This window comes from Otolemur garnettii, unplaced genomic scaffold (assembly GCF_000181295.1).
Source record: "Otolemur garnettii isolate 467f Iridium unplaced genomic scaffold, OtoGar3 scaffold00060, whole genome shotgun sequence".
In the NCBI taxonomy this organism is placed as follows: domain Eukaryota; kingdom Metazoa; phylum Chordata; class Mammalia; order Primates; family Galagidae; genus Otolemur; species Otolemur garnettii.
This window is the reverse complement of record NW_003852455.1, coordinates 9,035,933-9,051,808: the sequence shown is the minus strand read 5'-3', so window position 1 is coordinate 9,051,808 and position 15,876 is coordinate 9,035,933. Positions and strand designations below refer to the sequence as shown.

The following is a 15,876-nucleotide window of genomic DNA, read 5'->3' as shown; positions in this document are numbered from 1 at the left end:
GGGGCCAGACGCCTTCCGACCGGCCCGTGGAGCTGAGTGGAGAGAAGTTGTTCATGAAGCTAGGAAGCAGGTGAACCCCGTCACTTCACAGAAGGGGCAAACCAAGGCACAGAGGAAGAGGCTGGTGTCTGGGTGTGTCAGAAGAGTGAAAACCAAAGCCACAAAAACCTCAGCCACGAGCTGGGTGGACGGTCCATCCAACCTCCCACCCCAGCTCCTCAGGACCGGGGGGCTGGAGTCTGTAGTCTGTCCTGCTGCTGGGAACCAAATGTGGGTCCCCACCAAGTGACCAGCAACAAGGCCTGGCCTTAGCGCCAGTGAAGCTCCTTTCTGAGACTGTACCAGCCAGAGCAGCCTTCCCCGCTGAGATTTCCCACCTAGACTAAGAGCTGAGGACATCAGATCTGTTCAAGTCCCCATTCCCAACACACGGACAGACCTCCACCACAAGCTGACTTGACTTTTCAACATTTTATTCTTATATTTGTACAGCTATATTTTACAATGCAGTAATGCAGTTTAGACACAGCCAAACCCTGTCTCCGGAGTAGTTATAACACAAGCATGACGCAGAATGGGATGAGACAAACGTTCCCAAAGAGAGTTTAGTTAGTGACAACTTCAAGTCCCTGTGTCTGCCTACACTTCAAAAAGGGATGGCGCGCACTCGCCCATCATTGAAAACTTCTGTGAAAAAAGGCACCGTGAGGACACGTTGTACTGGTGTGTACACACTGAAAACTAGAACAAAATTACACGTTTCTCCTTCTGCAGCGTTTTTTTTTTTGTTCTTTTTGTTTTTTTTTTTAATACACACTTTGTAAATTGTAAACCTTCACTTGCAAAAAAATACAAATACACTGAGGCATTTTAGACAAAATATTTTCTTACTTATACAGATGCAATACTTAAAATATTCTCTTAAGTGCTCTTTCTCAATAAAGATTCTCAGATCCGTGTCTGCCTGCAGATACAAAATCGAGCCTTTAACGCAGTTTTATAGACTTAATATATCTTTTTTAGGTTTATATATATTTATTTTATATATATATATATTTATATATTTACAACTCTGCCATATATTCCTTCACCTTTGGTTAAAAAAATTAAAGCCCTCTCTTTGATAACACACCGAAGTCTTGTCTTTTAAAAGAATGCACATTTACATACAAAAGAAACATCTGTTCCCACAAAACATATACATTCCTCATTTTGCAGACTAAGTCAAGTCAGAACTTTTGCATACTCCCCCACTTTGATATATAAAATGATTTCGCTTTTCGCTGACATGGTTCGCCTTACACATAGGGGAAGAAGCGATATTATTTTCTTAATGTTTTATGGCAGTGGGGGAAGGGGAGCTGTGTGGCTCCCGGTCCCCCGGGCCCCACCCCCCACCCCGCGCCCTCAGCTATGATTTGCACTAGTGGATGAGAGAGGCACTACATCATGGGATGAACATTATAAAGTGTTACAGTATCCTTTGGGTAGATTCTGAGAAGGGGCTGGAGAGGAAAGCATCAACACTCCATGCTTCAGCAGGCTTTGGGGAGCTCCGGAGGCAGGTCAGTGGCCGACACACGGTATTGCACCTTGGTGTTGGTGATGGCGCCATGCTTCTGGCGCAAGTGAAGTCGCAGCTGGCTTTTGTGACGGAAATGCAGGTTACACTTCTCGCACTGGAAGGAATCGGAGGCAAATGGTTAGCTGTCATCAACCCAAGAAACTCATCACTGCCCTACAACCCCAAGGAGGAGATTCTTCTTGCAAAGGACTGGGGCAATTCTTTTCTCTCCGAGTCCAGTTTAAGAACCCATAAACATCCTAGCTTCTGCTAGGAGATAAATAAGCATAGCATATCTTCTACTAGGAGATAAATAAGGTGCAAATGTCCCTTCTCTGCTTTCCAAAGTGTTATCACATTTTTCCCTTGCTTGAGATGTTATTCCCTGCCTTAACTCCACAAGTTCAAGGCTTAACTGAAAACGCAGTTCAGATACAAAGTCCCCTCATTATTAAAGCTTTTCTGAGTCTCTCAAAGATAAAAATAATCGCTCTTTCCTTGGAACCTCTCTGTAAGATCTCTAGTCTTGCCATACAGCCATCGTTGCAGATTAAGATCCTTCTTAGATGGAGAACACATTTGAAAGCAGTGACCACTTTTTACTAAACTATAATCTTCCTAGTACCTACTGTCTTTTAGGCAAATTATGTAATCAATCTGAACACATTTGGACAAATGGGCTGGATCATTCTGAATTCATGGAAATTATAGAGTCCAGAATATGCTTTAAAAAAAATGTGGTTATGTTCTTTCCTAGGGTGTATATCTTAGATAAGTGAATAAAGCATTAGCACATAGACCTGTTTCTTGCTTGATAACAGTTTTAGTTACGATAAAAGGTTTTTAGTAGTAAAATGGATGACTAAGTGTGATGGGGTAACCTTGATGAGATCTTGGAAAAATGGGTGCATTTGAGTCCCTCTGTACAATCTTGGCAACTTTTTTGTAAGTCTAAAACTGTTCTAAAATATAAAGTATAATAAAATATGTCTAGATAGAGAGTATGTCTAAAGTAAAAATGGTATTAGACTTAGAAAAATTAAAATAAATAAATAATATGGAGAAGACAAAGTGTAAAAAGCCTTGTCTTGGGAGACTCAGGGTCCACTGTATCAAGGCCACCCACTGCTGTGTATCCCAGGCACATCATTTCTCTCTCTGACCTTGGATCTCTCTTCTGAAGGGATTGGGTCAATATACTGAAGGTCGTTCTCAACTACGATGTCCTAGCTATCTATAATTCTAACATTATAATGGCATATATTTCCTGTGCTCTTACTTTATGCATGTGCTTCTGAACCCTTTAATCAATCAGTTAATACTACAGCTATGCAAGGTGGGTGCTATTATCAGGCTCATTGTACCGATGAGGTAATTAAAGTACTAAGAGGATAACTAATTGCATAAGAATAAACAGCAAGTAAGAAGATATTCATCCAAAGCTTGATGAACAAGTGAACAGAAATAACCATGTTTTGCAGGTTAAGTTCTGGAATGTGAGTTAACTATTCAGTGACTAGTTCTTGTGCCCATCGCCACCTAGAATGATGCTGAAAAGTCCTCAAACCAGCTACAAACAATATGTAAACAATGAGGTGACTGTGCTCCAGTAACACTTTAGTTACAGACCCCCTGAGATTTAGATTTCACGTAATGTGCATGTGTCCCAAAATATTATTCTTTTCTCTAATGAAAAAATCTTTCTTGGCTAATGGAATATGCGAACATTGGTGTGTGGGCCGTACTGGCCCCGACCCTGTTCCAAAAGACTACAATCCCCACCACCTGTCCACAGCCCTGGGCTGCTACCTGGCCACTCCTCTTTCTTAAAATGGACTTCTCTGGGGTTTGGGGTCTCCTTATAAGATCATTAATTCTTACAATATTCTTCTGGTTCTTCTCCCACTCCTAAGACTGCTCCTTCTCAAACACTGTAGCTCTTTTTAAATATACATATAGCCCAGTATGGGGTGTGCTACCGACACTGCACAAGTATTTGTGGAATGGATAAATGACCCCAAAGCTACGCATTCACAGGCAGGACTTCTTTCCTAAGGCCCGGATCTTCCAGCGCAGTCTTCCCATTTTCACAATGAGACTGGGGCAAACCATTCTGCTGCCCCTCCCCTCTTGCCCCTCCCCCCAGGCCAGCCGCTGGCCTTAAGAGGCTCACATACGTGGTAAGGTTTCTCTCCTGTGTGGATTCGCAGGTGGCTCTTCAGGGTCTGAAGGTGCCGGAAACGGGTGCCGCAGATTTCGCAGGGATAGGGCTTCTCGCCAGTGTGGATGAGCACGTGGGCACGGAGGTGGGCCACCTAGAAGGAGGGGCCGAGTGTGAGATGCGCTGGGGCAGGTGACAGCACGCGGGCCCGGGGTCCTTCCTTCCTCCACGCCACCCCACTCACCTGTACAAATCGGGCTCCGCAAGTCTCGCATTTATAGGGCTTCTCTCCAGAGTGAATTCGGGTGTGGGTTTTCAGGTTGGCTGGCCGGTTGAACTGGGCTCCACAGATGTTGCAACGATAGGGTTTCTCGCCTATTACCGACAGAAAGAGAAAGAGAGAAGGCAGATTCAGTGGGGAAAGATTCCACAGTCCTGAGCCCCTGGATTTCAAATAAAACTGCCCATGCCTGGGGTCCCTTGTGCTTTCCTTCCCCTGGGAGGGTGTCAGAGAGGGAATCCAGGGGCCTGTACTCCCTAGCCTGCCAGCCCTGTCCCATGCACAGACCAGCACACTTTGACACTTTGCGGGGGACCAGGAGCAAGAGACAAGCAGTGGCTTGGTGAAGCAGAAACAATGCCAGGCATGGAACCAGAGAGGGGGCGGTCCAGGAAGCCTGAGCTATAGAAACAGCTTTGTCATTGGAATCATCTGCCTGTGGGACCTGGAAAAGTCACTCTCCTCCTCTGGGCCTCAGTTTCCCTCTCTGGAAGGTGAGGGGTTACTTCCGATGATCTGGGAAAGCTCTTGTAGCTCTTTGATAAGCTGATTAAATCAATTCCTCCACCAGGGAGATACAGTCAGGCGCTCCAGTTTCTCTTTTAGAACAAACACACTTTTCTGCTTGTGCAACAACAGCTCTTTGCAAGAGGGGTGGGGCTCATGTTGAGCAAATGCTCAGGCAGGGGAGACCAACTGAAGGGCTGAGCCTTCCTTCACGGCAAGTTTTGGGGATAACGGAAGAATTTACAGTACTAAGAGAATGGACTTTGGACAACAGTCAGGTTTATGAGAAGCTACCTGGTAAAGGAATGTAAGTTGATAAGGAATGAGTCTTTGGAGGAAATCAAGAGGCCTTTAATTTTTTTTTGGCTTTACAAAAACCTAATCCACTTAGCCTCCATCGGCCTCGGTTTCTCCACCTACACAGTGGGATTCATACTTCTGACCCCAGCAAAGGCAGAGAAGCAAGACTGAGCATCTCAGAGGAAAGGGAGAGAACACAGGGAGTGAATGAGTCACCAAGCAAAGACAAGGCCAGGCTAAGTCCCGTGTTCAGCCCAGACGGGGCCTGCTCCCTGCCGCGCCCCACCAGGTCCCAAGCCCCACACTGCCTTCTCTCGGATCCCGCCCCTGTCCTGCCTCCGGAGAGTGTGGGGCAGGGCCATACCGGTATGGACGGTCTTGTGGCTGGCGAGGTTGCCCTTGTAGCGGAAGGAGGCCTGGCAGCGGTCACACTTGTAGGGCTTGTCGCTGTGGGTCTGCAGCGTGTGCCTTTTGAGTGAGGCCTCCTCAGAGAAGCGGCAGTCACACTCATTGCAGAAGAAGGCCCCGTTCTCTGTTGGAGGGTGGCAGGGGGACACCAAAGTCAGTGCCAGGAAGGGAGGTGGGGCTCTAAGGCCTCTTTCCTCGGTAGCTATCCCCTATGACAAAGGGATCCCAGGCGCCTCCCACCCCACCCACTCTCATAGGACCTGTGGGGATTTCTTTATCTCAGCCACAGAGGAGAGGGGAGGGCACAGACTGAATACTCAGGTACCAAGGGAAGCCCAAACCCACAGGTAGGCATCTAACTTGCATCAGTTTAAGAAAAGCTCAGCAGAGCTTTTCCTTCCCCCAAGAGCTCTGAAAATTGACCTTTTTAAAGGATCACTTCAAAGTTTAAGTTCAGATACAAAAACCCTTGGGCCAAGACCCTTGACCTCTCTGAGCCTCTCTGTGGGTTTCTACCTTCACAGTCGGGACAATAAATCTCTGTCCTGCCTATCTCACAGGAGGATATTATATTACACAAATTAAAATGTTAAACATTATAGGAATACATGATATAGTTCAAAGTCAACCATACTTTGAGGTCCCTGAAGGAGGAATGAATGACGAACACCCCAAGCTCATTCTTGCACCTATCTAGATTACATGTCTCCCAAATGCTTCTGCGAGACTGAGAGACCAGCGATGATGGTGTTAGCAGAAGCAGAGGCCCAGTGAAAAGAAGTGCAGAGCAAAGGCAAACAGCAAAGGGGACAGGAGGGGACTGGCCCTGCTTTCCCAACTGTAAGTCCATGACCTGTGTGCCAAATCTCTGAAGGTAAGCAACCAATTTTTTTCTTTCATTATAACAATTTGAAAATGACATGTCATGGTGATTTAACTTTGATTAGGTATTACTGGGCTCTATTACTGTAGCCAGAGCTGGATGGAAAGTTAGACTTTTTACTTGGTAAAACCCAGGGATGCGAAACCATCAACTATCTAGAAAGTTTAATAACATAATAACATAATTTGGTTCAACTACATTAACTCAGCTAACATTTACTGAGTGTCCTATTCCACGCTAGGGACCTGCGAGGCCTTCTGGAAGATCCAGGAATAGATAAAGTCAGATGGTCCTTTTCATACAATCTACAGCCTGGCGGGGAGAACTACCATGAACACACATCAGTTGCAGCAATTTAATGGAATGGAGAGGGATGGAGAAAGCACTGGGAGTTACAGTCAGCCCCTCAAGCTGCCTTTACTGGGACAAAGATTTCCCCATATTAACCCTAATACTTCATCCCTTAATTTTGTCACACCCATTCCTCAAGAGTTTGTGAAGTATAGGGTAACTGGCTGGTGACTTTAATTGCCAGTGGACTTCCAAGAAGGACTCTTCCCAATCAGAGATGACAGTGTCAATAAAATGGAAACATAAAACCCAGGAAGCAGAAGGGCAATCCCTCTACCTGGCAAGGGGTGGGGGGGAGGAGGACTCACCACAGCTGGAATCCGAGTACTCAGACTGGGTCTCTCCCATCTCCTCGGGGAACGTGGGGCCAGCGGTGTGGAGGCACATCTCTGCATGCTGCGGGGACTGAGAGCCACAGGACACGCACTTCGGGGGGTGCATGTAGAGTGGTGAGTGGCTCTCACTGCTACTGCGGGGGGAGCCTGTTAGGGACCTGCCAGTAAGAGCAAAAGGGTCTCAGCATGGGAGACAGGGCCTCAGGGCCACCCCCTCCTCCCTGGCCTTGGGCACTGAGACCTCAGAATTTCCTTTTGTTTTGCTTTGTTTTGTTTTGTTTTGTTTTGAGACAGAGTCTCACTCTATCACCCTGGGTAGAGAACCATGGTATCCAGGCTCACAGCAACCTCCAACTCTTGGGCTCAAGAGATCCTCCTAACTCAGCCTCCCAAGTAGCTGGGACTACCAGCACCCACTACAATGCCCAGCTAGTTCTTCTATTTTTAGCACACACAGGGTCTCTCACTCTTGCTCAGGCTGGTCTTGAACTCCTGAGCTCAAGAGATCCTCCTGCCTCAGTCTCCTAGAGTGCTAGGATTATAGGTGTGAGCCACTGTGCTCAGACTGGGACCTCAGAGTTATCTTCAAGCCTATCTTGCACTTTCACTGCAGAGAGATCACCAACCAGGGTCAAACCAGGCCCAAATGGTGCGCCTGAGCCCAGTTTCTTCTCCTTAATACTGTAGCCCATAGCCCCCCAATATATCAGGACCACAGGAAGGACCTGTGAGATTTAGGGAATGCTTTTCACCATTGAAAAAAATTATCTTTTGCCATAAAAAAAAACATAAGGCCAGGTGTGGTGGCTCGTGCCTGTAATCTTAGCACTTTGAGAAACTGAGGTGGTAGTGTCACTTGAGGCCGGAAGTTTGAAACCAACTTAGGCAAAAGCCAGACTTAGTCTCTACAAAGAATAGGAAAATTAGCCAAGCATGGTGGTACACACTTAAGAGTCCCAGCTACAAGGGAAGCTGAGGCAGGAGGATCACTTGAGCCCAGGAGTTTGAGGTTGCAATGGGCAATCATGACACCACTACACTCTAGGCTGGGTGACAGAAAAAGACCTTATCGAAAGAAAGAAAAGAAAAAAAGAAAGGAAAGAAAAGAAAAGAAGGAAAGAAAGAAAGAAAAAAGATAAAACACAAAATATACAGCATTTAATATACTTCCTTACTTAGGCTAATTCAATCACTAGGCACTAATTCCACCCTCTAACAGGCTTAGCAATTTGGGCAAGAAAAGGACACATCCCCTGTATCCATCAAAAGAAAAGACCTTGGAAGCCTCCCAGGTACCCCGAGCTCAGACCCAGACTGTCCCTGAAATCACCTGTTAACGATGTTATTGAGCCGGCTGGCCTGTGGGATGGTGGAATCCTCCCCACCAGCACTGAGCTTGGTTGGGGTCTGGAGGTCAAGGTTGTCGGGCTCCAGGGGCGGCTGGCAGGCAGGTGGGGCAGTGTAGGCTCTCGGGGAAAGGTGGCCCAGCTCGGCCTGCTCTGGCCCCTCTGGTTTGGCATTCTGGTTGAGGCTGTTGAGCACGATGAACTTGTATTTCTTCCAGTTGCAGGCTTTGGGGTCAGTGGGGCTCTTGGCGGGAGGGGAGCCGGAGGTCTGGAGGATACAGGCATTCTTGCTGCTGCAGGACTCTGTGGGTGAGTTGGGCTGGCAGTCGGATTTCTGGGGGCTCTGTGGACTAACCAGACCCTTCCGGTTCAGGGGCGCGTTGGGGGACTCGAAATGCAAGGCAATTTCATCCTCTGAGGAGGGTCTCTCTTCTTCTTTGCTGGCCTTGTCACAGGGGAAGTACGGGGCATTTCGGATTGAAGGGGCGGCAGGCTTAGGGCCCTCAGCCACACTGTAGTGCATGTCACTTCGTGCCTCCTCTGGGACGGTCTCCTTGGGTGAATAGATGTTACTGTGGCACATGCTGGGGGACACCTCCATGGTGGGCCGGCTATACTCCCCAGGGACTGGCCTGCCACTATCGCAGGGGAGGGCCCGCTCCTTGGGGAAGGGGTTGGCCACAGGCATCCGGGCATCCCGCAGCTCCTCATCGAAGAGGAAGCTGCTGACTGGGAGGTGGCTGTACATGGGGTAAGAGGCCGGCGGTGTGGACAGGCCACCGTACAGGCTGGGGGCAAAGGCTCTGCCCTCACAGCCCGGGGCGTTCCTTAGTGGCAGGTTGCTCTCCACCACCTCACGACCCCGATAGGCCATAATGTCTTGGGGCATCAGCATCCGGCTGTTCAGGAAGTCTTCACGAGGAGGCTTGATGGCAGGAACCATCTCTGCTTCACTGTGGCAGAAGGAAGAGAAAAGGCACCAGCCCCAAGTCAGAACTGTTAAACAGATGACCTTCCAGGGACACTGCTATAAACATCTGTGCCTGACTTAGACAGAAACAGGGGATGGGGCTCTGGAGTACAGAAATACAATTAAGAGGCATTTATGCCAGAAGTCTAGCAATCTAGCTTACAGTTGGGGCAACTTAGGCCCAGAGAAGGGAAGTGAGTTAGCTGCACAACCTGCCTGATGAGACATGATTTTGTATGTTTAAGGCACATTCCTGGGCACGTGTGTTTATCTATAACTCTACTGATCTTGTAAAATTTTATAGCTAACAGAAAGCTTTCAAAGGCCTATCTCATTTCACTCATGCACAATTCTACAGGGAAGGAAAGTCAGGTATTATCGACCCCATTTCATACACACAGAAACAGAGAGGGAAGAATTCACACAATGCCGGCACCACACTTTTGGAAGGTCAGAGACAAGTAATGCTCTATTGAAGAAAGAACTTGCCCCATATGCTGACTGGAAGTTTATAACAAAGGACAGGCAGCAAACCCAAGTGCAAGAATCCTTGGGTTTAAAGCAGCCAGACCTGGGTTTAAAGCTTGGGTTTAAAGCAGCTGTGCCACTCACCAAACTGTGACCTGGAGCAAGTTACCTCCCACTCTGATAGTTGTTATGTTGGATTGAAATCAAACTTCTCTAACCATCATTCATGGATTCTGGCTCTGTTACCTATGATTATGTTGAACTGGCCTATTTATTTGCCCATATAATGTCCCTCCAAGTATTGCAGCTATAGCCTTTTGTCTCCTGTGGGTCATAATGGTGGTAAGATCACCACTGCTGTCATTTGCAAGTATTTGCCACCATTACCATCCATAAGAGACAAAGAGCTTTCTAACTGTCCAAAGTAGATTCTGTGGTTCTGGGATACTGAGCTTCTGGCTCCTGGTCATGTTAAACACAGACTAGAAAACGCTTCTGTTTAAATAAAGATGTAATTACCCCCACATGGCTACATCAAATGTTTCTGAGGAAGTTAAGCCCTGAGTCTGTGTTCCACTTAGTAAAGCTTTGCACTTCTTTAGATCTCAGGTTCTTCTACTTTAAATGATGTTGTATCTCACCAGCCCTCAGGTAGGGGATTAGACCCAGTGAACTCAATTCGATTCAACCAATGTCCTCCCTAATAGGAGCAGGGGATGTAAAAGCCGAGGAAGGCAAGCCTGATTAGCCCATAGTCTGGTAGGCAACTAAGGCACCTATGTAAATAGTCATAACAGAAATCTAAAAAAAGAGCAAAAATACATGCAAATATTAAAACAAAAGCATGACCTAAAGCAGGGAAAACATTTCGGAACACAAGGGAAGAGCTAAAGGAGGAAGAGTGGTAATCAGAAAAACCTACACGGAGCAAGTGCTGTCCCTCACAGGATGGGGGGCAGGGGAGCATATTAAGTGAATGGAAAAAAGCACACAGTAATAATAACGCACAGAACACACCTGTACAGCAGCCAAGGAGTTAAGTCTTCCTGGACTGCAAGAATTAAGAAGTGCAAAAGTGTGCAACAATAGTGGAAATATAGGTTGCAGCACATCACAGGGGACTATATTTTCTGTATGCATGAATTAGTAAGGGATTCTGATTGGGGACTACCCTTTCGAAGGCTTCCACCCAGGTGACATGACAGCTCACCTGGCCTTGATAAACTTCCGGCAAGTGTCCACAACATGCTCCATTTGCAGGTACATAGCTGTGGCCATCACAGCCATGATGTTGCCTTCCCGCAGGTTGAGCCGAGATGTGTACATAAAGTCCAGGAGGATGCAGAACCCCTCAGGGTTGATCTCAGGATCCAGATTAATCACATTAAGGTTGCACTTCAACTGGTCTGTAAAGATGCTGTAGAACAGGCCACTGTAAAACACACAGACATCCCGTTACAGCAGACACATAGAATCCCTGATCGATTACAGTCAGCACTGATGCTCAGCCCCTCTGCCCTGGGCCTAGCTCCAGAACTTCCAGGGCAATTCATAATCACTGCCATTTATGGAGAGCTTACATAATGCCTGAGAGTCATTAAGCTTTTTATGTACATTATCCTATGTTCCTCACAACCTTGTAGGGTGGTACTATTATCTCTACCTTTAAAAATGGGAATTAAGATCAGAGAGGTTAAGAGAGATTCTTAAAGCCACAGAGCCTGTTTCCCTTTGACTCTTAACTGCAGGGATTACTGCAGTTAAATTTAACGCTCCTTTGCCACAACCATCTTAGTCTGTATCTCTGTGATAAGCATTTCGCATCTTGTCCCATTGCATTATCCTTTTTAAAAAAATTCTACTGTACTTTTCAGAAGTTTGGTAGAAATGACAAATAAATTGAAAATATGCTTATATCTACACTCTACTGCTTTTCCTCAAAGTCCCCAGGTATTAGAAGGTCACCCTAGGTACCATACTATCTAGTAGAGGAAGCAATACTCAGTTAGATAGCCGAACTCTACTCTGGGCTATTATCTTAATTCTCGACTCGACTCTGAGTGGACTGAGTAGCTATGCAACCTTGGGTGAGATACTTTGCTTCTCTGCACTTCGGTTTATTTATCTTCAAAGAGGGGGGGACAATAGTGTCTCCATTATAGAGTTGTGGCAAGAATGCAAAGCTAAAGGGTATATAGCATGATGGCTGGCATACAGTATACACTCAGTAAACATTATCTGCTATTTTTATGTTGCTATAAAGCTCTGTCCTCTCCACTATTAAAAAATTGGCGCTTACAGTAGGTATTGGATAAGTTCTCTAGCAGGATCAGAGATCCCTGATTCTGCATCCTTTCACCTGCCTATGTCTTCCTTTTATCCTTTTATACCCTCCATAACCCAAAAGTCTACTAGAAAGATCCAGGGAGATGATGTAATATAAAATTGCTTTGAAAACTTGAAATACTTGACAAAGATATATTAGCTGGGTCACTGTCACTAATTCTCACATATATTCTGAACATCCAGGGAAGTACAGTTGCAATATAAAATAAATATAGCATAAAAGAGCAAAATATTTCAGATTAACTTGCTCAAACTCCTTAAAGACAGTGCGGGTTAATGTGAAATCTTTTGCCGTTTTCTTTTTCTACTGGTTAACTGAAGTTATTCTCCATCTTTCCTCCAGACACATCCTTTCTTGTGGCAGTGTATGATTTCTTCTCCCACTATGCCCACAGAACAGAAACTCTTTCTCTTCTAAAAGTACATTCATTCATTAGCTTCCCCGGAACCTTCTCCGCCAGGCCCTGTGCTAAGCTCTGGAGTTGAAGTGAGGCATCATCCTAGACACAGCAAAAGGCTGAGGTGTCCTCCCCCGACCCGGCTGCCGGCATCTGCATTCCCCTTTTATTCATCCACCCTCCCCTTCCCGCACCCTCACCTGCAGGCCATGAGGACTGTCTTATGGGCTCTAAACTGCTCTCGGCTCACCACAATGACAACATCAGTCAAGATGTCTCGACTCCGGAGGCGATTGAGGTTGAGAAGAACATCACTGGCGTGGCGGGTGAACTGGATACAGCTGTCAGCCGGTGAGGCCATTTTGTCTTCACCTGAAAAAAGAGGCCAAAATTCTGTCATTTTCCAGACTCTGTTTCCTGCTCACCTGTTTCCTAGCACCAGAGCAGATGGCTCAGCCTGCTAAGGTATAGAACGCAACCCTTGTGTTTGATCTTGAAACAATTCATAACACAACTCTGAGCATGACTCTTCACGGCTATACAATGGGGAGTGTAATCTTTATCCAACCAAGTTGGGATAGAAGGCCTTTTAGGGGAAAAGGGAAGAGAATGAATGTTTTCTGAGTGTTTTTTCCACATACCAAATCCTCTGCCAAGCATTGAGAGTCAGTCAGTATGGGGCAATGGAGAGAAACCAAGCTTTGAAGGTTAGCAGGCCAGCTTTCTCTTTTGCTAGCTGTGGGACTAGGAGCAGGTTGTTCACCGTTTCTGGGCTTTGGTTTCCTAGAGTAACACCCATGTGGTTATAAAAATTAGAGATATGTGCCTCGTCCGTAGTAAGTTCTCAAAACTCACAGCTGTTCTCATCAGTATCTCACTTCATTATCCCAGCCACCATCCCTCTCTCTCTGTTACTGGGCTTTGGAGTTGTTTGATTTTGTACATTGAGTCACACTGTTGGTGCACGTCGGTGGCTAAATTAGTATGAACTAAGAAATAAGCAAGAGGATAACTGACCACACGACAGTGTAAGACAGCCTAATGCAGAAGGGAAGAGGTGAGGGCTGGGAGAGATACAGAGGAAATTTGGGGTCCTAGTCTCATCTAATAAGAATGGCAAACTTCACAGAAACGCATACATTCAAAGCAAATAGTTTGTCCCCAGTATTTTAAAGTATATAATTTGATTTACTTACCCAAGGCCTTGCTTCACAGTCCAAAATTTTGCTTAAAACCTGCAAAGAAGACAGCAAACATAAATTGACTTAATGAGCGTAACATTGTCCACTACAGTCTTATTTTAGGACACACACATTTAGTTTTGCTTTGATGTTTGTGGCCTGCCAGTTGGTACAGTTTCACCACAAGCTAGCAAACAATTTCCAGTTCTGCTCTTACAGAAACAACAGGCACCCAAAGTAACACAGTAATAATGTTTTTACCCTGAGTACTGGGAACATAACTCATAACTGCATATATCAATTCCATATACACATATACATATGTATTCTCTTTATCAAGAAAAAGAATTGTAACATCCAAAGGCCACTTGAGTTTAAGAAAAAGAAAAATATAAGAAAAGTAGTTCTTTCGATATTAATGATAATGATTCTTCGAGGGGCCTAAAAATACTGGATGCTATTCAAAACCTGCTAAGATATTATCTTTCAAATCTTAGAATGATTCTGCAAGACTGACAAGGTCAATATCTTTGTCCCTATTTCACTGGTGATGAAACTGAGATTCAAGGGTTCAGGTGGCTTGCTCAGGTCAAACAGCTAGGCAGTATTTCCTGTCTGAAACACTTCAGACTGAATATGGCATCTGCAGAATACAACCTCAGATGGCCCGTCTACATGCTCCTTCAGAACCTTTGCCCTCTTTTTCAAAGTTTCCTCTCCTTTCCCTACTGGGTCTAAGACCAGACAGAGTGCTACAGCTTCCAAGTTTGTGCTTCTCTCTGCTGGTGAAAGACTTAACTGTGCAGGTTAGCTGAGAAACGGCCAAGGAGCACTAAACCTTAGAGATTTAATAAAATATGTACTCTCTCCAAATTGCTTTCTCTAAAACAAAATCATCAAAAGCACAGGTGTAAGACTCTCAGTTATGATAGACTGTGGACTGTAAAATGAAACAATCTTTGAACTGTCTTTCCCCCCTTTTTAGAGCTATTTTCTGGGTAAAGGGGCATGAGGCCAGTGAGGTCATGTTGGGCCACATAGATGGTTGGTGGCCTGGCCTTAGGTCTTCTGGCTCAAGTTCCTGTCCCTTTTCCAAATCAGCCTACGTGCTGTAGAGCATGCAAGACAGCACCCCTGATGTGGGTGAATTTCATTTTTAAGTTCCTACCCCACACAAACACTTTGCCCCATTCCAGGCTGCTGAGTCTTACCAAATGAGTACTCTAAAATGAGAGGTTTCCTTGAGTCTGTAACCAAACACTCTGACATTTCTCTGTGGTCCCAAGTGCCAGTCACACAATCTCATCGGCTTCAAGGTTAGAGTGTGCATGTGAGTTAGTGGAGACTGGGGTAAGGAAATGGAAAAGGAAGAGGACAGAAAAAGACAAAAGAACCTATCTCCCCTCTCCCCATCCCAACTCAAGATTAGGGTAGGAGAGATTTACTAACTTAGTCCTAACCACCATTGAATGATTGTCTCCTTTTAAAAAAGAAGGCAGAAGACATATATGAGGTTTATTTTAAAAAATGTTCTCTCCTCTTCCCTCACGGAAGACATCCTCAAACACTCTGGAATACCTGGTAAACCAGCTTCGACTACCAGTTCACTTGTGGATTTCCAGTCACAGACTTTTGGAACCACAGGAAACCCAGATTTGCCATTTCACCATGACAAGTGGCAATGACTCACTCCAGATGGGAGTTGAAACAAACAAACAATTACCCGGTGTCCACTGTCAGCCAGTCCTTGGGCTTTTCACCTTAAGCCTCTGCTTGGCCAAAACAAATGCACATACACTGAGGCCCATGTCCTTATTACATTAACTCTTTAGTAAGCTAACTGTCTTAGAAGGTTCCACAACTACTGAGTGTGTGGGTTTGCCCCCCTCCCCCACTCCATGCTGTGGGTACGGGAGTACTGGCAATATTTGTTGTTATTGTTTATTTTAACAGACCACTTCAATCTTTTCCTACTCATTATTGTATCTTAACCTTATAACTGCCCATTTCTTATTAGGGAGAAAAATGAGCCTTGCCCAAGGTCTCAAAGCCAATTTCTAGCAAAGTTCTGAACAAACCCCATCTACTAGATCCAGCCAATACTACACAGAGGACTCATCCCACAAAACAATCACCAGCAGCTCTGTCAATGAGAAACTGACAACTGTACCGCCCCAGATCTGGACTCGTCGATCCCAAGCCCCACCTCATCACCCGCACGGGCTGAGAAACCACCAAGAGAGAGAAAACACGGTTTTCTCCACCCCCACACCTCTTATCTCCCCCTTTCCTTGTGAATATTCAATTAGGCGCCTTGAGAAGGCAGATTCTCTAAAGGTGCTACCATTAAAGACGACGACAGAGGACCAAAAAAAAAA

General features: G+C 45.7%; 1 protein-coding gene across 3 annotated transcripts in view; it reads right to left on the bottom strand.

The window, feature by feature from the left end:
- Window positions 1–456: 456 nt before the first annotated feature.
- BCL6 (B cell CLL/lymphoma 6) overlaps window positions 457–15,876 on the bottom strand; it is a 23,548-nt gene continuing 8,128 nt past the window's right edge. For 2 of the 3 annotated variants that reach the window (XM_023514841.1, XM_023514842.1), the window contains exons 2-10: window positions 13,514–13,552; window positions 12,518–12,689; window positions 10,784–11,005; window positions 8,120–9,088; window positions 6,763–6,947; window positions 5,177–5,344; window positions 3,970–4,100; window positions 3,742–3,879; window positions 457–1,679 (exon numbers count right to left, since the gene is read on the bottom strand). In XM_023514841.1, coding sequence (XP_023370609.1) covers window positions 1,536–1,679; window positions 3,742–3,879; window positions 3,970–4,100; window positions 5,177–5,344; window positions 6,763–6,947; window positions 8,120–9,088; window positions 10,784–11,005; window positions 12,518–12,678 — 2,118 coding nt within the window. In that variant the 5' untranslated portion in view covers window positions 12,679–12,689; window positions 13,514–13,552 and the 3' untranslated portion in view covers window positions 457–1,535. Of the gene's footprint in view, window positions 1,680–3,741; window positions 3,880–3,969; window positions 4,101–5,176; window positions 5,345–6,762; window positions 6,948–8,119; window positions 9,089–10,783; window positions 11,006–12,517; window positions 12,690–13,513; window positions 13,553–14,709; window positions 15,858–15,876 lie in introns of those variants that run through there. The other variant, XM_003792711.3, reaches the window with a different exon arrangement.